This window comes from Micromys minutus (assembly GCF_963924665.1).
Source record: "Micromys minutus genome assembly, chromosome: 17".
Classification (NCBI taxonomy): domain Eukaryota; kingdom Metazoa; phylum Chordata; class Mammalia; order Rodentia; family Muridae; genus Micromys; species Micromys minutus.
In genome coordinates this window covers 45754724-45778229 of record NC_137952.1, presented here as the reverse complement: position 1 = coordinate 45778229, position 23506 = coordinate 45754724, and the positions used below count along the sequence as shown (strand labels likewise).

Sequence of the window (23506 nt, the reverse complement as noted above, 5' to 3'; positions counted from 1 at the left end):
AAGGGGTTGCTCCTGTCCCTGCCTGCTAAGCCTGGGAATTATGGGTATGCTTGACTTTTTACATTGTTTATTTGGGTGCTGGGATCTGAACTCAGGTCTCAAGCTTATGCAGAAAACACTGAACTGAGCCAGCATTCCAGCAATCTAAGTAGGTTCCTGTGTTTTGTTTTCATCTGTTTTAATGTATTTAGTGAACATATATTAAGTACATATAATAACAGGTTTATATGACATGTTCAGACATGTGTGTGATGTATTTTTGTCACTTCCATCCTCCCATTATCTTCTTCCCACTCCACTGGTCTCCTTCCTCTTGCGTCCCAGGCTCTAACAAGGAAGCTGCAGCTGCTTTGCTAAATGGATATTACATGCCTGCTAAATTGCCTCCAGATAGTTTCGTTTATTCCCATAAATTGTTGCTGTTGTCAGCAACTTCTTTTTACAATGAGCAGCAGCAATTATAAAGACGAAACTGATCAGATGTTGATAATGAATGGCTTGACTGCTCAGCTATAAAGAGAACATTTATCACACACACACACACACCTCCAAGTTTAAGAGAACATTCTAGGAGACAGGATGCAAGGTCTAAGGTAGAGCCTTTAAAAACTTAAGTATCTGATGAAGTTGTAGAAAATGGGGAATTTGGCGAATTTCTTTCCTGTATGTATGTCTTAAGGCATTGGTTCTCAACCTTCCTAATGCTGCTGCCCTTTAATACAGTTCCTCACACTGTGGCGATCCCATCCATTTTCATTGCTTCTTCGTAACTGTAATTTTGCTTCTGTTATAAATCATAATGGAAATATTTTTGGAGAGAAGGGTTTGCCAAAGAAGTTAAGACCCACAGGTTGGGTTAAGTACTTAAGCCTTAAGTACTGTTGTGAACCAGAGTAGAGAAACTAGACACCTCATATCCTTCCTGACTTTAGAGGGAATGCTTTTCATTTTTCCATTTACTGTGATGTTGGGTATATACTTGTTATATGTAGACTTTATTATGTTTCTATCCCTAGTTTCTTTAGGTATTTTTTATCATAACTTTATGTTGGTCTTTGTCAAAGACTTTTTGAGGCTGAACATTTCTATGAGCGGTTGAACGTGTGATCCTCCTGCCTCTTCTACAGAGTTGGGATTTCAGGTATATGCTTATGTGCAGCAAGAGTTTCTACAAGTAATTTAAAATACAAGAAAGTGTTAAACTTGTTTTTGCTAAGTGTTTATATTTATGTTCTTATTGCACAATAAGGAAATGCTCTGAGATAACCTGTTTCCCTTCTCCACACTGGCAGACTGTCTTTAAAAGCTGGTTAAAATGTCAGTTCGTGTTCTTACCCTGGTTCAAAATTCCAGAAACCTGCTTTAGAGATGGTGCTCATCTGTTGTGGATTTACTACTGTTTGCCTCACATGTTAAATCAGTTAAGTAACAGATAACTTCAGAACTGGAAAAAGAAGATAGTTTGTTGTTGATCTTTGTTTTTCAAGCATTGAAAATTATGTAGATCCCAGTGCTAAGGAGGCCAAAGCAGGCAGATCTCTGTGAGTTCAGGCCAGCCTAGTCTACATAGTGAATTTCAGGACAACCCTGGAGCTACATAGTGAGATCCTGTCTTTAAAGCGAGAGGAGGGGAGGGAGGGAAGAAGAAAGAATAAAGACTTTGTGATATTTAATAATCTGTACCTTTCTCAGATTACACACCGACTAGCAGTCTGCAACATGGACTGGGATAGATTAAAGGCAAAGGATTTGCTGGCTCTGTTCAACTCATTTAAGCCCAAAGGAGGAGTTGTATTTTCTGTGAAGGTAAGAATTGATTTCATTTAACATAAATATTTCTAGGTGGTTTGATTTAAATCTGACTTTGTTTCTAAATTATTTAACTTTTTTAGTTTTTTGCTTTATATTTTAGATTTGTGTGTGTGTGTTGCGCGCGTGCGCACACATCTCTGTATAGAAGTTAGAGGACCCCCCTTTTTAAGATTGTTATTATGTGTACATGAGTACACTGTAGCTGTCTTCAGACACACCAGAAGAGGGCATCAGATCCCATTACAGATAGCTGTGAGCCACCTTGTGGTTGCTGGGAATTGAACTGAGGTCCTCTGGAAGAGCAGTCAGTGCTCTTAACCACTGAGCCATTTCTCCGGCCCAAGAACCCCTTTCAAAAGTAGATTCTTTCCTTCCACCATGGATTCTGGAGTTGGAGTGGAGATTGTTATTGATGATGCTCTGTTTTAGTCCCCATCTGGTTTTGTCCCCATCTCTTTCCTAAATTACTTATTTTAAAAGATGCTTTATCACAAGTAGTTAGAAATGAGGTTTGCTTTCCTGCAGTGAGTTTGAAATGAGTTGTTTTATTGAGCTGAGTCATGACTCTTGATATCTTAGTTTTGATAGGTCTGCATATTATATGAAAAAGAATGTATGAATAATATCAGTCTAATTTTTTTGTGTTCAGATATATCCTTCGGAGTTTGGAAAGGAGAGGATGAAGGAAGAGCAAGTTCAAGGACCAGTAGAGTTACTGAGTATTCCTGAGGATGCTCCTGAAAAGGACTGGTACTGAGTCACTCTAGAATAGAAAACTAACCCTAGTAAAGTCGTGTCCTTATTCAGAATGAATGGGACTGAAACTTGCACTTATAACTAACACTTAAGGGGAAAAAGGATAACATTTGAAATGTAAATTCATAAATATCCAATTAAAAAAACACTAACAATTAGGACAGCTGATAACTGATCCCAGTTGGCAGTGCATTGTGCCAACATTTTGTGTATGTGCCTGGAAATAATGATTGCAGTATTGTAAAAAAAATAGTTCATGATTGTTTTATTGCTGTGAATTAGGTTTGTTTGTTTCCTTAATTGAGTGTTAAGTAGAAAGATAAAGGAATTTTTATGTTAGAAAACAACTTAAGTAGTACACCACTAGGTGGAGCTATATGCGCACTTAATAAAAATGGTGTTTAACTGGGTGGTAACAAAAGTAGCCGAGAAAGGCCTTTGAGGAACAGATTATAGTTAAATGAAAGTAAGCTTATAAAGTGTAGATCCTGGCTTAATGGCTGAAGGTACTTTTCATCGAATTTGACCACCTAAGGACCTGAATTCAGGCCTCAAAACCCACATGGTAGAAAAAGGAAGCTGCTTCCTGAAAATGGTTTTGTCTGATGTGTACACACACACACACACACACACACACACACACACACACCACAAATAGATGAATACAAAAATTGTTTCTTTCTAGAGCAAATAATTTTCAAGACAAGGCATTAGAGCGGATGTAAGATTTATCTTTATGTTATTGCTATGAGTGTGTCTGTATGTGGATTTGTATACATAAGTGCACATACCTATTGAGACCAGAGGGATTGGTCGTCTGGAGCTGGAGTTACAGATGATTGTATACATATTTTTTATTTTGTTTTTTTCTCGTTAGGGCCTCTAGAGAGAAGCTAAGAGACTACCAGTTCAAACGATTGAAATATTATTATGCAGTAGTGGAGTGTGATTCTCCAGAAACAGCAAGTAAGATTTACGAAGACTGTGACGGCCTGGAATTTGAAAGCAGTTGTTCTTTCATAGACCTAAGGTAATTAGTTCATCTTTTAACAACTGAATCCTACAGTATAGCAAGATCATAAGCAATGAAACATTTGAATGAGTGATACTTTCTTGCATTCTAGAAAATAAATAAGAGAATGCTAATAAGGATTGAAAAAAATAACTTAGAAGCTATTTTCATAATGTATATCCTTGAAATAATAATTCTATGTGTGAGATCTCCTGGAATTGGAGTTGTAGGTAGTTGCAAGCTTCAGGGTAGAATGAAACCTGGTCCTTTGCATGAGCCAGCAGGTGCTTGTAACTGTAAGCCATCTCTCACCTCCCCTTTCCATTCCACATCCCATGGCCTGATGCCTAAAAATTGTCAGTTAACATGGCTGACATAGGAAATGAAGTTGTTGGCTAAGATCATTCTTAATCAGCCTTTAAACTTTTCTTTATTTTCAGTGACCTTTTACATTTATGGAACTCTGTATTTTATTGAGACTATTTTCCCAGTATTAGTTCTGTTTGATCTTAGGACTCTGCAGTGAGCTAAGGATGATGCATACATTGCATCTGGGTTTTTGGAAACTGGTTTACATTAGCTAGTAGTTCCTATAGTCTCTTTATAAAGAATTCTCAATTTAATGAAATTTTAGATTTATACCTGATAAATTCCAGAGGTGTTGTGCCAAAGTTGTTTCTAACCATTACATTTGTATAGAAACTTGTATAGTATATAAACTATTATAATTAGAAATTCTAAACTCTGGTAATCACTACTTTTTATGTTTAAATACATTTTTTTTTGTTTTTTTAGATTTATACCAGACGATATTACCTTTGATGATGAGCCCAAGGATGTGGCGTCAGAAGTAGATCTAACGGCATATAAACCGAAGTATTTTACATCTGCTGCAATGGGAACATCAACGGTATTTCTTAAGCCTTAAAAATGTATATATGTGCCAAGCATAGTGGCACATGCCTGTAATCTCAGCACTTGGGAAATTGAGCAGGGTTACCAGGAGCTCAAGAGTCACAGGATAGGATACATGAGACCCTGATTTAAAAAAAAAGAAAAAAGAAATGTATAGTTAGAGTCTTGCTTTTAGCAACTTTGGAATTAAATAGTATTCTGAGTGTGTTTGTGCATTGGATACTATACTGTTTGCATATATTTTCAGAGTGTTGATATTTAAGCATATGGTCCTGAGGATGTACTTTGGTGGTAGAACACTGGTCTAGCACTTGTGGAGTCCCTGGGTTTAACTTCGATTCTTTTAAATAGTTGTTAGTTATTTGGATTCTAGGGAATAAAGGAAGGACATAGTTTTGCCTCAAATGACAGCTACAAAAACCTAGTAATCATTGGAATAAGAACAGAATATTCTGCAGGTGTGGTTTTCAAAAGTTTTGTAAACAGCAGAAGTAGAATAATTCAAGGCTACTAGTTTTCATATTAATAACAAATAGCCAGCTTTCTGTGTGTTGCAGAAGTTTGTTATGTAGCTAAATGGCTTCTGTTTCTTTCACCCTAAGCCTTTGCCTGCAGCACTTCCCATGTCATAAAGAAAGCTGATGACAGCCACTGTCTGCTGTGTGCTGTGCGGTGGTAGGATATTCTGATATTGATTAGTTACATAGTAAGTGAATTCTAAAAGATCCAGGCACATCATGTTATTTTCAATACTTAAGTACTTAAAATAGGCAGCATGTCTAGCCTATTTTAGTCTGTAGATCTTCATCTGTCTGTATCTCCAATATCTGTTCCACTTACAGCAACCATTTGACGATTACCAGCACAGAATTAATTATCAGAGTGCAGGTAACTCTAAACCCTGTGAATGGCTAAAACTTATGAGAGGGTCACAAGGATTTTTTAAGGATCCTTGGTTAATTAGTACCTAACTTGTTGTCTAACATGGAGAAATTAGACTAAATAGAAAAAAACAAGGACTTGAACACATTGTGTTATAAAAGCTCTCCCAGGACCCTTTCACAAACAGGTTTCTGTGTGTTGAATGAATAAAGCAGTGCTTCTCAGCCTGTGGGTTGTAACTGCTTTGGGGATCAGATGACCCTTTCACAGGAGTTACCTAAGCCCATCAGAAAACACAGATATTAATGGTTGTGGGTCACTCCAACATGAGGACTACAGTAAAGGGTTGCAGCATTAGGGAGGTTGAGGACCACTGGAAGACAGGGTAGGAGCTGGTCTCCCTCAGTCATATTTTCAATGGACTTAATTGGTATAATCTGAAAACCTTTGTCATCACTGAGTTTTAATCTTTTTAGGAAACGGTATCCGTTGAGATTATGTTGCTTTATTAACAAATCTCATTAGTCTGTGATTCTGCTGTCATTTCAGTTCTCCAGATGAGAATCATAATCCCACTGGTTCATAATAATATTAACTTTTTCTAGCATACTTTCTTCTTTTTTCCTTCAGTTAATGTATTTGGTCATACTCAGTAATGAGGTGTCATTCGTATAGCTAAAAATTGGGGAAGGTAAAAGTGGATACACGTGATTCCGTCCACAGATAGGATACCAATTCATGCCGCTCACAATTAACATGCCCATGTCTGGACTTTTTATGTATATTATAACTTTTCTAAGTCAAGATCTCACTGTGTATCTTTGGCTGGCCTAGAACTCAGTGTAGAACAGGCTGTTCTCAAATTCTTGGAGATCTACCTCTAAGTACTAGGAGTAAAGGCATGTGCCACCATTTTCCACGCATGCTTTTTAACTTAGTACTGAGCATCAAAGTTAACAGTGTGCTTTACTAAGTATGGTTTATCTTTGTGCTGTTGTGTGTGGGCTTATTTTCATTCTTGGATTCAAGGTGGAGATCACTTGGGATGAGACTGATCATGAAAGAATCACAACACTTAACAGAAAGTTTAAAAAGGATGAGCTATTGGACATGGACTTTCAAGCCTACTTGGCTTCCTCTAGTGAGGATGAAGAGGAGCTGGAAGAAGCACTAGAAGGTACTTGCTAATCCCTTTGTTGCCAACAGGACTGACTATAACTGGGGCTAACTTAAGATTCCCAGACTGGCTGCATAGCATATACATACATACATACATACATACATACATACATACATACATACGTACGTACGTACGTACGTACGTAGAACTATATGCATGTACGTGCATAGATGTATGCTTGAAGGACTGGTAGGATGCTCATTGGAAAAGCACTTATACAAACCTGGTGACCTGACTTTGATCTCCAGAACCCATGATGAAAGAAGACCTGACTCACCAAAAGTTGTCTTCTGCCTGCCACATGCATGCTCTAGTGCAGACGCACCAGTAATAGTGAATAATAGTGACTACAATGATGATAATAATGGTGACAATGAATAAGACTTTAAAATAATTCTAAATATTTTGCTAGTTTAATTTTCTATAGACACAAAATTTATTTAATTTCTAGCTTAGTAAAAATGCCTAGCCTGTTAGACTTGTAAATATGTAAAATACCTTTAAGAGCCCCAATACACACACTTTATTGCTGATTAATTAATTTTGCATTAATTTCTCTGTACACTAGGTTTACCTTGAAGTCACAAATCACAGAGATCTACCTGCCTCTGTTCCCAAGATCTGTGACAGGCATAGACCAACCACACGCAGACCAGGTCATTGTGAATGCTAGGCAAGGATTCCACTAAGATACGTCCTCAGGCCTACTGTAGGGGTCCTAAGTAACTCTTGTACTTTATTATGGGGTGTCCTTGTTTTACATTTCCATTACTTCCATAGCCTTTTCTTTCTAAACCTTCTCCTTCAGCTCTGAGTACTTACTGAGGAAATGCCTGTAGTAAGAAGGAACTACTGTCAAAACTCTCTTGCAGTTTCATTTGTGTGAGAAGTGCCAAAATTTTTGCTTTTGCTTGTAAATTCTAAATGGATTCCCAAAGGCTTCCCTGTAGCCACACTAATAATGACCCTCCACTGACTTCTGACTTGACTGGTGGTTATGAAGGTTATCTGAAGATTTTATTCTGCAAGAGAGGGAGGGAGGGAGGGAGGGAGGGGGAGAGAGAGAGAGAGAGAGAGAGAGAGAGAGAGATGACCTGGGATTTTGGGATCCACTTAATTCACAAAGTGGTATCTTGTTCTCAGTCATATGATTTTTCTCCGGTCTTTCTAGAACTCTGTTCAAATGTGCATTAAATTCTTCTACTGTATCTTCTCTTGAGATGTTTGTTTGTTTCTCTGTAAACCTGGCTACCTCAGACATATCCCTGACACACTTCAGTTCTCTTATATTTATCATTTTTTTTCCTGTACTTTATTCTGGATATATACTTTTGTTTACATATCTTCTAGTTCCATAGTGTCTTCTCAGCAGTGTTTATTCTGCTGGTATACCTGTCCACTGAATTCTTTGTCATTGTTGCTGTCTGTTTCACTTCTAGAAGCCCTGTATCCCTGGTTTTTCACATCAATAATACCACTTTTGTGGTAGGTTAGTCACTTGAGTTTGATATTTGTCTGGTACTCCCTCTGAATCTCTGCTTAATTTCAAGGAACTAATTGAACTTTGTCCTCTGTGGTGTGGACATGTGTTCTTTTGATCTTCAATTGCCTTCCAGTTGTGTTCACAACTGTAGAACAGGAAATACGTGCTCAGAAACAATAGATCTTAAAACACTTGTGATCATTCTTGTGGTAGTCTGTTCTCTATTCTTAATTTTAACATGATAATTCTTCACTAACTTGTCAGTTCTTTCAAACTTTTAATTTGTAATCACTTTAAAACTTTTAAAATATTACACGCAACTTCATGTTCTCAGTGAAAAGCTGATCTAATTAGAAGCAGTAATTCAGGTCTACCTGTGTTTAAGAAATGTGGATGATTGTGCACTTGTTAGATTGTGCTTTTTGCTTAGAACTAATTTTGTAAAATATACCAATTTAGTTATTCAGTTAAGATTTCTTATTAGTCTCTGTCTCCATCTCCACAGTGTGTGTGTGTGTTTAGTTGTGTGCACATTTGCTGTAGAGGCCAAAGATCACCATCAAGTATCTTCAGTTATTTTTTGAGACAGGGTCTCCTCCTCTCTAACTGAACATAGAACTCACTAACTGGCTAAGCTAGCTGGCCACTGAACTTCAAATTTGCTTTGTCTCTGTTCTTCAAGTGCTGGGGTTGGACACTTTTACTTCAGTGTTAGAGACTCACACTCAGGCCTTTATGTTAGCATGACAGGCACTCCACCAACTGAGCATCCTTAGTCCACTGATGTTCCTTTGTTAGTTTGTGTGGTTCAAGAGATTCATCTGAACTATTGCTAGAGCCCGTGAGCTTTTGAATGTTATCGACTTTACATCTTTGTTATTTTTATCCAATAGAATTCTGAAACATTAAAAACTATGAATTCAGTGTAAATAGAAAATAAAAAATCAAAAATGTTAAACATTGATATAATAGTACTTTAAATCAGCAGAAAAGAACATCTTTAGTATAGTTTAACATTTTTCTTAGTGTTTTCCTTTTACATGGCGTAATATTTGTATAACCTATGGCATATGAAATAATACAGAAATACATTTCTACTTTTAACATAAGACTAAAGTTTTAACATTAAGCGTAGACTTTCTTATGGTCTGAATGGTCCATAGGTTTTTGCTTTTATATCACTGAAAGTAGTACTTTATCCTTATAAGTTTGTCACAAAATACTGTTTTGTAGTTATTAGTGTAAGGAAAAGAAAATCGTGTTTAATAGCTGCTATTTCTTTGTATACATTACATATTGATAGCACCATGTAATTAAGTGTTTCATGCTCTTTGAAAATGTGAGTTGGTTCATCTGGTAAAGGCTCTTGCTGTCAAGCCTGATGGTCTTTGTTTGGTCTTCAGGATGCACCCACCTACTAGAGGAGAAAACCCGCCTCTCAGAGTTCTCATGCCACATGCATACACACTAAATAAATGTAATGAAGTTTTAATAAAGAATATATGTAATTTGCAGTGGTACTTCTTTTGTACTTTATACTTAAGGCCTTAGTGGCTGGTGCTTGTTAATATTTCTGATGAAAGTCTTATTTTTTAATGTACTTATTGTAGCCTTCTCACAGACCTTTTATAGCCTTTCCCTCATAAATAAGAAGGTGAATTTGTGTTCATGTACTGTGAGTATGGAAGGTAAATTTATATGCCTACGTGGACATTATGTACTTTTCTGAGAATTCTTAATAGGACACCTAATTATTGATGAATAACTTGATATTATCAGAAAATAGTGATAATTTTCAGTACATTTAGTATCTTGGATTCACTGGGTACACAGCTCAATGGTAGAGTGTTTGCCAAGGTTCATGAAGCCCTACGTTTAACCATTAATATTGTAAAATGGGGTGGGGGACCCTTAGGCTCTGCAGGTTTCAAAATTTGACTACCACATAGTAAAATAATGAAGGTCAAGTTTTCTTAGCACCTGTTTCTTTCTTTGTATAGCTGTGAAGTAAGAATTATAATAGTACCTGCCCACAGAAAGACTGAAGTGGTGTATATAAAGTAGTTAGCATAGTACTTTGTTACGTGTTTCCTCTTAAAACTAAAGATTAACTTCCTTCAGTTTGAAATATGTAATTTTTTAAATGCACCCCTTTTTCTTCAGTATTTTAATAGATTACAAACTTAGCTTGATCTGTAATTTAGTAATGCCTCTGATAGCTACATTAGTATACTTGAGTTTTAAACATTCCTGATTGTTTATAAGAATAGCTTATTGTTTCGATTTATTTTTTCAAATCTTATGTTCTATAAAGGCATCCATAAAATGTTGTCCTTGAATCAGAAAAGCAGACCTACATGAGTTATCCCACATTTTAGAGCTTCAGAAAGTACAATTTAGTACTGGAAAAAAATCAATTTAAAGTAAGCCAGCAGAGACTTACCACTAAAATTTCAACCTGGAAGGATCTTGCTTCTAATTATGTTTTCAGAAGTAAGCTTTTAATAGAATTGAAGTTCATTGCCATTTTGTTAATGTGTTCCTCATGCTTTATCCATTGAATTACGGGATACATGACAGAATTCCATCCAACATTATTACTGTGGCACAAAGCACAAACAGCAAAAAAGTGAGCTTCAGCTGAGTGAGTGAGCATGTGAAAGTGTGACAGGTGATGGAAAGAATGCCCACAACCACTGTGTCTCCATTTAGGGAGAAAATAGTCTTCAAATAGTTACAACTTTGCCTCTGCACATCACCTTTCCACAGCTCACAGTGTAGTCGGTTACGGAGACTGAACTGGACTGCAGCAATTCCAAACTCCTTTGCTGCAAATGGTGCACTTGATATACTTGCTAAGTTTGTATGGTTTACATTACAATCCAGATTTCTCATTTATGTTACTGGCTTGAAGAATTTACGTTGAAACTATAGAGCAAACAAATATGGGTTGATTTTCTCTGATACTTGTTGTTCGTGGGTTTTGTACTGTGTCTTTACATTCTAACGTTTATGAAGCTAGAATTCAAAAACATCAATTATCTTTTCACACAGTAAAATTAATTGAATTGCTTCCTAGTTTGTCTGTGTGTGCTTATCCACATTCGGATGGAAAGAACTCACAGTCTTAGATTAAGTTCTAAACAACTTCCTTTGCCTCTTTTCTGTGACCTGAGAAGTTAATCCTGTGTCCCAAATTCACCCTAGCAACATTCAGGCGCCTTTTATTGAACAGAATATTTCTAAAGCCACCGTGTGATGGCAGACAGAGAACAAAGACAGGATGAAATGTCACCCTTCATATATAGAACAGAATAATGTCACACTCTGACAATGACTTCATCACATCTGAGCTTTACAGAGTACAAGACTGAGGTTTCATTGTAACACGTTTTTAAGTTGCAGTATTTCTTTGACATGACTTTTCAGCCATATCCTAAAGAGATCGTGAGATCTAAACATTAAATTTGAAGGTAACTGCTTATATTAAATGAGATTGATTAATTTGGTTGTTTTGTTAGGTGAAGATGGAATCAACGTAGGAGAAGATGGGAAAACAAAGAAAAGTCAGAAGGATGATGAAGAACAAATTGCTAAGTATAGACAACTCTTGCAGGTTATTCAAGAAAAAGAAAAGAAAGGAAAAGAAAATGATATGGAAATGGAAATCAAGTGGGTTCCAGGTGAGAATAAATAAAAGTTATCTTCTGAATGCATTTAGATAGAATAATAAGATGCTAACTCTTCTTTAGAAGCATACTTTTAAAAGGGTTTATTCTACAGAAATGTTCTGTTAATTCACCTCAGAATTAGCATTTTACATTTTTTATGTTTACTTAAAAATATTTTATCATACAGTGCATTTGATAATTTTCTTTTCCCTTTCCCTAATCCTCCCAGATTAGGGATCCTCCTCATATACCTACTCACTCAACTATGTTCTCAAAGAAAGACAATTTTCAAAAAAGGAAAATCAAAACAAACTAAAAAGAAAAATACCACAGACACGCACACACACATATATAATAAAATTAAATGCACAACAAACAAACCCCATCATATCTATGTTTTGTATTAGCCAACTACTCCCAAGCATGGGGTCTGCCCTAGCATGTGGTTGATATACCCAGTGTCATTCCATTTTAGAGAAAACTGATTTTCCCTTTCTCAGTAAATATCGATTGCAAATATTTTCTTGGTTAAGGATAGGCCTGTGTCCACTTCCCCTTCTCAGTGCTGAGATTTTTACCTAAGATGAACCTGTGGAGGTTCCGTCACAGTCTCTGTGAGCTCATGTGTGTCAGTCCTGCTGTGTCTGGGAGAGATGTTTCTGTCTGGCCCTTGAAATCTTTCTACTTTCTCTTACCCATAGATCCCTGAGCCATAGGTATTTTATTCTCTTTCCAGTTTCTGTTTGATTAGTTTCTTGGTTTCACCAACTGTAAATTATTTCTGTCTAATTATAAGCATAGACCTTTCCTGGGTTTGACTCCTCAATTTAGAATGTAGAAAGTTGAAGCCAAGTACTGTACTTCCTAATTATTACAATTCTTTTAGGAAATTATACTTCTCAAGAACCCTTTTCCTGTAGCCTTTGGTGTTTGTTAATTCATAAGGTTTCGCCAATATATGTGTTATTGAGTGCTCCATCTCAGTTTTGCTATATTTAAAAAATGTGTCTTAGTAGAGTAGTACAGGGCAAATTTTAAAGTATCAGATCTAAAGATAGATAAACAGAATTTGTCATATACAATATTCATTTACATACACCAAGAGTTCTAGACATATCTGCATGATTTGAAAGCAGTAGTGGTTACAGACTATTAATACTTACGTATAGTCATCGCTTACCGTTCTTGGTGGATTCATTCCAATATCTCCTACAGATATAAAAACGTGGCCTGTCATTTGCAGATAACTTGTATACATCACCTTGTATACATAAAATTATTTCTAAAAGACTAAATAAAGGCCATGTAAACTATTGTCATTATATAAATATATTTTATATAGACATGTATATATTTATATATTATACATAAAATACATATTATTTATATTTTACATTTTAAAAATATGAAAAATTATAAATATGTACGTAAAAAATATATATGTATGGACAAGAAACAAAATAGTGCAGGTATAGTTTCAGGATTTTTTTTTTTAATCGCTTTGATTGAAAATGGTGGACATGTAATCCATGGATACAAATATTACCCATTTTAGTGATGAAAATTTTGATCTGTGGTTTTCTTGAAATATCCTTGCTAATACAGTAATAGCCCTCATGAAGTTAATTAGGAGCTATAACTCTAGTGTGTTTTTATCTTGGATGGAATGTTAATATTAGCTTGAGTATTTTTAAAATAGAAAATGAAAAATTACCACCCATAATTCTACTACCCTGACTCAGCTATGGCTTGGGTAAGTTCTGCTTCCATCTCCCATTGCTCTGTTGTCAAATGTTTGATCATATTTCTAGTCTTTCACTGCAGTAGACGTACGGCATTGAAAAGAAACAGGACAGTTTGCAAAGCCACAAATATTAATTCGTTCTAGGCGTTCTTTGCTTTTATCCCTAGCCATTGCCTTGGCTTGCTTTTTTAGGGCCTTTTAATTTTAAAGCTTTTTTAACAACAATCAGTCCCCCACCCCATCCCCAACCCCTCAGTGGAAGGTATCCAGGCCATGGTGAGAATCAGACGTTGGCACTCAGACTCACCACTAGTCAGTTGTGTGGCTTCTTCACATAGCAGCCTTCACACATGCCATGGGTTAGCCTGTGCTCTACTCAAGTGCCAGGTACTCAGTCTTCTCAATGCTCTGACTTTTAATACAGTTCCTCATGTTGTGGTGACCCCAACCGTGAGATTATTTCCATTGCTACGTCACAACTGTACAACTGTACTTTGCCACTGTTCTGTATTGTAATGTAAATATCTGGCAGAGGATACTAGATGGCATCTGTGAGAGGATCTTTTGACACACCCGATGGTGTCCCACCCCCAGACTGAGACCCACTGGTCTAAAATGTTACAAGTAATCTAGATCTCTTTCATAATGTGAGCTATTTTTTATGAAGTAGCTTACCCAAAAGAGAAGTACGAGGAAGGGGCATGGGCACTTTCTCTGTCTTGACGTTACTGTCAGATTTCTTTCCCAAAATTCCTCATCAGTTTCTAGTGCCTCAGCAGTCAGTAATAGTTCCAGTGTCAGGGAATTACCACTGTTTCCATTTCACTGAATGGAGTGAAGGTGCTTTTCTTAGAGAACTGAACACCTCAATTTAAAATGTATTAAAAGATATATATATATATTAAACTCTGTGTGTGTGTGTGTGTGTGTGTGTGTGTGTGTGTGTGTGTGTGTGTGTGTTAAGGTAGGTGGAGTGTGAAAAATCACAGAACAACTTGCAGGTGTCATTTCTCTCCTTTCCTGCATGACCAATTCCGGTTGCCATGTCTGATGACAAAAACTGTTATCTACTGAGCCATCTTGCTAGCCCAAAGTGTATTTTTAAAGGCTCCTAATAGGGTGCTTTTTATTTTGGATACCTGTTGCATTCGTGCATATTTGTGAGTGTGATTGTAATGGTGAAGGAGGTCTTCTTACATGTTATGTGTAGTGTATGAAGTAATAAAGCTACTCCTCAAAATTTTTTAATAAATTTGGCTAATCTTTTTTTCTAAGGCTTACTTATTTATTTTATGTATATGAATCACTGTCACTGTCTTCAGACACACCAGAAGAGGGCATCAGATCCCATTACAGATGGTTGTGAGCCACCATGTGCTTGCTGGAACTGTTTATAAATTTGAAGAATAGGACTCATAATACTTACGTTTGGAGGCATTTATGAAGATACATTTCATGTCATGTGTATTTTTGCTAGATTTATCTTTTAAAAAGTTTAGGTTTTCAGTAACAATTACTATGACCCTGTGGGCTTCTGTGATATTATACTTGACTAAACCACAGAGGACCAGTACAGTATGTATTGCTCATTGGTTCTTATGGGGCTTTGATCCCAAAAATTAAACTCTTAAGAAAAATCAGTAGTCATCCTAATACTTGTTTGAGTATGTTGTGGTTTATTACTGAAGGAAACTTTACTTCATGCTGTGTAAACTTCTTCCTGTTTAAGTTGACTGTAAGAGCATGTGGCATGTAATCCCCAGAGTGTGAGTCCAGAGAGAAATAGAGAGCAGGTTCCGGTCTTACAGAAATCCATTGTCCGTAGACTTGACTAAGGTGAACTACTCTTTCTGTTGGTACTTAGTTCCTATGGAGATACAGTAATTCAACCTTATTAATTAGGGTATGTAGAAACATTAATTAGAAGATTCATGAAAAATCTGTAATACCTTAGTTTTGTCTTTGTAATCTCTTCTACTAGATTCTGTGTAAAGTTCCTGTCTGATTCTCTAGGAATACTAGCTGTGTGATGGGTATAATTAGCATTGTCTACTGATCTAATTAATGGATGTGCCTCATTGCTGCCTTACCCAGCAGTAGTTCTTTCTCCGTTGTCTGTGTGCCGGGGCAGGTAGCCAGTGAGAGCACCTGTCTGACCCAGCAAGAGAGTGCGCTCTCCTCTCTTCCTGCCTCTCGGGCCACAGAGTAGGGCTACAACCCATTTCTCCCCTTTGTCCTGCTTCCGCCTTTCTTCTGTTGTTGTTCTGTTTGTTTTTGTTTTTTGGCAAGGGGTTGGTTAGGTTTTGGTTTGGGTTTTTTTTTGGGGGGGGGGAGAGGTTCTAGACAAAGTTTCTCTGTATATCCTGGTCATCCTGGAACTAACTCACTCTGCAGACCAGTCTGATCTCGAACCTAGAGAACCCGTCTGACCAGAACCACCTGCCTCTGCCTCTAAAGTGCTGGGAGGAAAGTCATGTACCACCACTGCCCAGCAACTGCCTACACCTTGCAAAATAGTGATCCCATTTTATTCTAGTATCTGGTCTTTGTTACACCACACTACACCCTCCCACACACACACACACACACACAATCTTTCTTTGCTGTCTATTCTTTCACTGTCTTCTGTCCGGAAACTTACATTGATATCAAGGACAACATATATGACTATTGAATTATTTATTCTTTATTCAGAAACAATGTTTTGAATCAGTAGTGATTCATTTTGTTAGGTAACCCTCACCCAAACATTTAAATTTTTGATACTTTAGAGAACCTGGTCACTATTTATTTTTGGCTATATTTCTGTTTGCATTTATTCTCAATGTATTCATTACTTGAAATATACTTACAAAATCTTTTTTGTTTAAGTTTTTTTAAAAGCTAGATGTTTTAAATAACCTCATCATCCTTGAATCATCCAGTTAACAGGTTGGCTATGAAAGCTTTTAAGGTAATAAGCTGAAATTTCATACTATGTAAATAGCATTTGAATTGTTTGTGGGCTGTGTAGTAAAATTGAGAACCAGGAGCAGGTGGTGGCACACGCCTTTAGTCCCAGCACTTGGAAGGCAGAGGCAGGCAGATCTCTGAATTCAAAGCTAGCCTAGTCTGCAGAGCTAGTTCTAAGACAGCTAGAGCTACACAGAGAAACCTTGTCTTCAGCAAATAGAAAGGGAAGGAGGATGAGAATAGGAGAGAAGAAAAGCAGGTGCAAGACCTGGGGTTTGTGACCAGCACTCACATTGTGGCTTACAACAGTCTGTAACTCGAGTTCCAGTGGCTCTGACACCCTCTTCCGGCCTCCAGGGGTCCTGCCCAAATGTGATACACATAAAGTAAATGATCTTAAAAATGAGAAGCAACTAGGGTTATCTGAGTGTTTCTAACACATTTTGTCTATAGTCAGTTTCTCCGTTTCCTGGATTATTGAAAAACCTATTTTCTTAATAATATTAAAGTAGGAACTGGGTGTACTTTTTATGCTGGTTATATTACATTCTTTTTTCATTTTATATCTTTATATTTTTCTAGTGTTTATCATAAGATCGAGGGCTGAGTTTTTTTTTTTTTAAGATTCCTAATTTCTTTAGACTTTGATATAATTACTTACTTTCCCTTTCTCGTTCCTCCCATATCTTCCCATCTAAACCGCCTTAACTCTTCCAAAATCATGACCTCTTTGTCAGTAAATGCTGTACATGCATGCATGCATGTAATTCTGAAATGTAGAAATACAACCTGTTCGCTCTGTGTATTGTTTCTTGTACATATGTTTTCGGGGCTGAGCATTTGACACTGTTGAGCCGATTGGTGTGCTGTTCTCCTGCTATGAGCATTCCTTAGATGCCTGCAGCTTCTCTGTGGGGGTTGGAGACTCATGAGCTTTGGTGTCATCCTTGTTTAGGCAGTCAGGTTGGTGAGACTTTCTGAATGTAGCTCTTGATAATCATAAGAGACATCGTGTCACAGTAAATTACCAGTTCCTCCAGCCCTTACAGCCTTTCTGCCCCCCTTCCACAATGGTCCTGAGCCTCAGGTTGTAGACGCATCCTTTGGGACAGACCCTGCAACTGCATTTTCCGTGCTTTGCTGTACTGGCTTCTTCTGTCTATTGTAGCAAGAAGTTCCCTTGATGAGGGGTGAGTACTACACTTACCTACGGGTATAGTGACAAATGTTCAGTTAGGGATTCTGCTGCTTAGTAGAGTGGTGATTGTAGGTTCTCCTAAAACACACAAGTTCACCAGCCCTAGGTGGTTAACAGGGTTTCCAGCACCAGGTCTGATTTCTCTCTAGTTGAGTTATGGTTGTTTCCTTTTTTTGTTTTGTTTTCTCAGGATTTGTTTATTTTTGTCTTATGTATATTGGTGGGTTTTGTGGTAACGAAGATGAATACTGATAGAAGATACTGTTTCTGATGGAACTGTCTTTGAGCTGTGTTGATGAGGCTGAGAGTGTAAATGGACTGTTCTTAGAGCAAACTGGGCTGCAGAGGCTTTGTTGCAGGTTAGAGTGGGGAGAGTAGCGCCTTCTAGGTGGGTATCCTCAGCTGGTCCTCGGATCTTAACCCCTTTCCTGAAAGAAGGAAATATCTGAGGAAGCCAGTTCAGAAGGTGCTGTATTGGGTTCGTAACTTTTAAGATATATTTACAGTCTTTGCCAAATTAGACTTTAGTGTATATGGTAGGATTGTTTTGATTATATTTTAACCCTTGTTTGGAATCAGTTGAATATTATAGTCCTGAATAGTATCTTTTGTCAGTTTAAAGTTCCTCTATCAATTTTCCCTTAAAGTTCTAGGTTTTCTTCATCTTCTCCAATTTCTCTTCTAGAAATCATATTTACTGGGTAATTTCTTCAGTTCTGCTTTTATTTCATTGAGTCTTTCTCTGATGTATGCATTTAAACTTGGACAGTGACTTGATGTGATGTTTTTATCTCCCAGAGTGAGTTTTTTTCTTCTTTCCTACAAACTTCTCAACCTTCTAATAATTTCTTCCTTTGCCTTCAGTGCTGATTTTATATTGTGTCTATTTCAAGTCTCTAGTCTGTGACCCTGTGTTACTGGCTGTGTGTCTACTTACTCTAGTTTCCTGGGGATTTGATTGGGATCTTCTTGTCTTACAGGAACTCTGGGTCAGACAACCTTTTAGAGAGTATTTGTCAGGTGCCTGGAGGCATTTCTAATCCAAGACCTACTGAATTTTTAAGTTGACATTTTTGGGACCACACAAATAGTGTGAATTCCAGCCACAAGTCTGTGGGTTTGTGGGCTTGTGGTTACAAAGTCTCAGAGGAGAACTGTATTTTTACTCCCCCTGATCTCTATGTACTACCCCAAACTACAGGGGGAGGGTCATCATCTACTGGGGGCACATTTAAGGATCCTGGGACCTCCCACCATGATCAAACTCCAAACTTTGGCCCCCGCCTCCTTGGCTGAGAGCCCATAACAACCCAAAACCCATACTAGACTATATTAGCTTAGTGTGTGTCCCCAAGGGAAACTCCCTGCTTCTGAACTAGTTTAGTATTTCTTTTTTTTTTTTTGTATTGAACAACTTTATTTTAAAAAACAAAAAACAAAGATAAATGTACAAATTTTAAGCATCTTTGCATAAAAGTATGCAAATACATCTTTGTCAGTGCTTTTGTTTTTTTAAGGTTTGATAGTGTGCATTAATATCTTACTAGTTACAATGAGCATAAAGTACATATAAAACAGGATGTAACCCGGAATTAGTCAAAGTTTTCTTGGAGTGTAAAGATTAAGCATAATGGTTTTTTTTTTTTTTTTGTTTTTGTTTTTTTTTTTTTCTTTCTTTTCTGGAACTTCATACAGTCTGTGAGTTGTTTCTGGAGTGTTCAGAGCTTTCTGGGGTTAGTATCCAATTATCGTGACTGCATATTATGTCTGTTCTTTTGTGACTGGGTTATCTCACTCAGGATGATATTCTCTAGTTTAGTATTTCTATTTGAGCTTCCTTATTGAGACCTGACTCAGGAAGTCTTTTTGTTTCCTTATATCTTAGCTATTCATGTAATAGATTTCATTTATTTTCTACCTTGCCTACAAGTATATAAAAATGACATAAATATATAAAAATAACAATAGAACAAGTAATTTTTCTGTATTTGCCATAAATAAGTTAGCAGAATGGCTTCCCAGACTTGGCCAGAAGTTAGTCTGATTATATGAGGACAGCTTGGTAGTTGTGTTATTGTGATTACAAATAAACTTCAGACAAATACAAGAAACAATAGCTCTCTAATGAGGTCCACATGTCTTGTATTTGAACCAGCACTGTAGGAAAATTGAATGCTCAGAAGCAGGCATAGAAGACAGTTTGATGTGTGGTAAAGTTAATGCCCTGGAATTGAAAGCCATTGCTTTAAGGGAGACTGAAAAGGAATTTAGAAGTTTGAGAAAGACAACCCAAATTCTAGACAAATGTAAAGCCTTTCTACCAGTGAAATAATTTAAGGCAATAACAGCAAAAAGTAACATCTGTTCAGTAAGTACTCTGGGCATACCTTCCTTGGATATTTATTAAACATTTGGGGAGATACACATTTGGTTATGTTCGTAGAAATTCCCAGTCTGATCATCTTTTAGATTTATCCTTATTATCCTCATTTTAACTGTACTTTTCACATAGTAGATGGACTAGGGTTCTAACAGTATTCAGTACCACCAGATTGCATTTGTTGACTCTGGCTGGTTGGCAGCTTTAGCCATTCACTATTGTTACTGAAACTAGTTTTTGTTTTACTTTTAGTTCTTTGTGTTGTTGCTCCCAGTCAGTGGCATGGGACAGATTTGAGTCATTGTCCTTTCACTTGCTTCCTTATTCTGTGGACGTTTGTAAGATGTGTGCAGTACGCCAGGACTCTCATGAGCTACTAATATGGACCATTGGCACGTGAGTGACGGTGTCCTTCCTTGTCCTCACACCTCCAGGAGTGTGTTAGTTGGAAGAGGTGCCTTGCTGGCAGGGCTCCTCAGGACATGGCTGGTGCTTTTCCTCTCTAAAGCCCAGAACCCAGAATGACTTCCAGATTTGGACTTTGGTGTTAGTGATGGAAGTCAGTAACATTTTAAAGCTTTTGGAATTGAAGGCTACATGGTCTAATTTATAACATACAAAAAATTTATGAGATTGATATGTAAGTGTTCATAAATATTCCCAATGAGTCCTAAGCCTATATTTAAGTAAAAATGCCAGTTTCAGCCTATATCAGAACTCTTAAAACATGCGTTTTGTTTTTATAAATAAAGCCTGTAACAGTACCTACTTAAGTTGTTTTAAATCATTGTATCCTATTCTTTGAAGACTTTTCAAACATTTCATGTGGATAAGGCTAGAAGGAATATATATTCTTCCTGAAGATTTTGTAAGAATATTTATGAGTCTTTTTATATGCACAGAAACTGCCAAAATAGTTCTGAATAGATTGTGCTTATTGAATTATTATTACTATATTGAGTCATTTGCAGTTGTGGTTAACTTTAGAAGGGGCTTTACCCCTTATTTGTGGGATTATTGATATCTTTAATTTGGCAGTCTATGGATATATGCTTAAAGGTTTGCTTTTTGGGTTTTTTTTTTAACAAATTTGTACAAAACTAAGGCAGTTATAATGAAGTTGTTTTTCAAGTCACATTGTGGCTTCTCTTAAGTGAAAGGCTAAACTGGCTCTGAAGAATGTTCTTGTGCATTTGCCAGGAGACTTCTGGGATGGGCATATTTTTAAGAACTTAGAACATAAACAACTGTGATCTGTGGCAGGAGATGTAAATGACCTCATGATGACAGTGAGAACAAAGCATTTTTAAGCTCTCATGGTGGTGAATTGACTGCAATGTGTTTGTCATTCCTCTATTTTGGTGTAGTAAGTGGGAGCCAGGCAAAAAAAAAAAAAAAAAAAAAAAAAAAACTACAGACTGACTGACTTGAGCTTAAGATATTGTTACTTTATTGCTACCAACAAACTAAGTTGAAGAAAATACTATTTCCCAAGGATAAATTTTGCATCACTTATTCTAGAACTAGTGTCCACGTGAATCACTTAGAGACAGAAACCTTAAAGTTCTGGTTCCTTTTCTGTTGGAAATAATATGTTCTAAATATCAAAGATCAAACACTTGGCAGGAAATAAGAGTCCTTCCTTCAAGAGAAATCAAGACAGACGTGTTTATTAAGTACTTACTGTGCTAAATGTTATAGAATGTGAGAGTGTGACATCCTGTTTTTAGTTTACAGAGCTTGCATGTGCAGGTTCTCAGCAGAACCATATAAGTATTTAATTTGTATTTATTATTTATTACGTATCGTTAATATTAAAAAGGTTAAGTTGCCAAGTAAAATAATGCCTCAGTTACACAATGCAAATAATGACATAACCCCTTTATGCCCAGCCAGACATGGTAGCATTTGCCTTTATTCCAACCCAGACCTTGTCTCAGAATAATAAAGTTTTTAAAAATTTAACTGTCATCTAATAATACTGTACTTTTAAAATTTGAGATTAGACTGATTGTATGCTGACCTACATGCATTCTATATGTTCTGTATTGTTACGTGAAATCAACTTATAAAAGAACTTACTGCCTTCTCCTATGTGAATGCATTATAAAATTTTTTCTCATAAAAATGTGTCTTAATGATTTATTTTAATTTTATTTTATATGTATGAGTGTTTTGTCTGCTTATATACACACTGGGTCATATTTGACTTTTAAGGACAGAAAAGGGTATTGAAGCCCCTGACTTAGAGTTACAGGTGGTTTTGAGCCACTGTGTAGATGCTGGGACTCCAACCCGGGCCCTCTGAAAGAGCAACCAGAGTGCTCTTAACTGCTGGGCCATCTCACCAACCCCAAAAACATTTTTGAATTCACGATTGTATTTCTGGTTTGGCATCTAACAAATCAATATGTCAAAATGAAGCTTGAGAGTATGGATTATCTTTCCAGACTTTAGCTAGCTTTCTTATATATCTCAGGACCAGCTGTCCAGGGAGTGATACCACTCAGAGTAGCATGGGTCCTCCTCTATCTAGTAAGGAAATCAAATAATTCTGAGCACCTGGACTCATATGCCTTTCATTCTAGCACTCAGGAGGCAAAGGCAGGCAGATTTCTGGGAGTTTGAGGCCAACCTGATATTCACAGTGACTTTCAGGAGAGCCAGAACTATATATAGACTCAGTCTCTCTGCTCTCTGTCTCTGTTTCTCTCTCTCTCTCTCTCTCTCTCTCTCTCTCTCTCTCTCTCTGTCTCTCTCTCTCTCTCTTTCTCTCTCTCTGTCTCTCTCTCTCTCTCTCTCTCTCTCTCTCTCTCTCTCTCTCTCTCTCTCTCTCTCTCTCAGAATAAAGGTTACCATAGTAAATTTACCTGTGATAATTTACCTGTCATTTTGTGGTCTTGGGATATTGCAGGCATTCACTGTTGTATATACCTACTACTTACATAAATTATGTTTGTTCTCTTTGTTTTTATAAGCTTTCAGCTGGTCAAAGATATACCATTTTTAACTAAACTATTTGGATTTTGTTTGTTTCCTAGGTCTTAAGGAGAGTGCAGAAGAAATGGTAAAAAACAAGTTGGAAGGAAAGGATAAACTGACCCCTTGGGAACAATTTTTAGAGAAGAAGAAAGAGAAGAAAAGACTGAAAAAGAAACAGAAGGTATCCATGTTAATTGACTGGGTGTTTACTGAATACTAGCTGTGTATAAGAAGGTGCTTCTCACCTTATAACTCAAGTTTCTCTTCCTAAGGCTGGAATTGTGTGAGCTAGCACACCCATCTACCGTGAAATAATTTTTAGGCTTATATTGTGGGTAAAAGTCGTGAATCTGTTTGGAGTTACTACAGAAGTCACTCTAAGACTTTAGCATTCTCTAAGCTTTAGACTTCCCTTACACTTTTACTTTTTTCTGGTGCTTCTTGTTTTTGTTGATTTGAGACAGGGTTTCTCTATGTAGCCCTGGCTGTCATGGAACTCCCTCTGTAGACAAGGCTGGCCTGGGACTCAAAGATCCACC

The 23506-nt window shown here is 36.9% G+C and overlaps 1 protein-coding gene across 2 annotated transcripts in view; it reads left to right on the top strand.

Moving 5' to 3' along the window:
* Window positions 1–23506, top strand: part of ESF1 (ESF1 nucleolar pre-rRNA processing protein homolog) — a 44733-nt gene that overhangs the window by 6424 nt on the left and 14803 nt on the right. For both annotated transcript variants that reach the window (XM_080931115.1, XM_080931116.1), the window contains exons 4-10: window positions 1693–1806; window positions 2462–2562; window positions 3446–3598; window positions 4376–4490; window positions 6407–6554; window positions 11562–11723; window positions 23027–23148. In XM_080931115.1, coding sequence (XP_080787241.1) covers window positions 1693–1806; window positions 2462–2562; window positions 3446–3598; window positions 4376–4490; window positions 6407–6554; window positions 11562–11723; window positions 23027–23148 — 915 coding nt within the window. The remainder of the gene's footprint in view (window positions 1–1692; window positions 1807–2461; window positions 2563–3445; window positions 3599–4375; window positions 4491–6406; window positions 6555–11561; window positions 11724–23026; window positions 23149–23506) is intronic.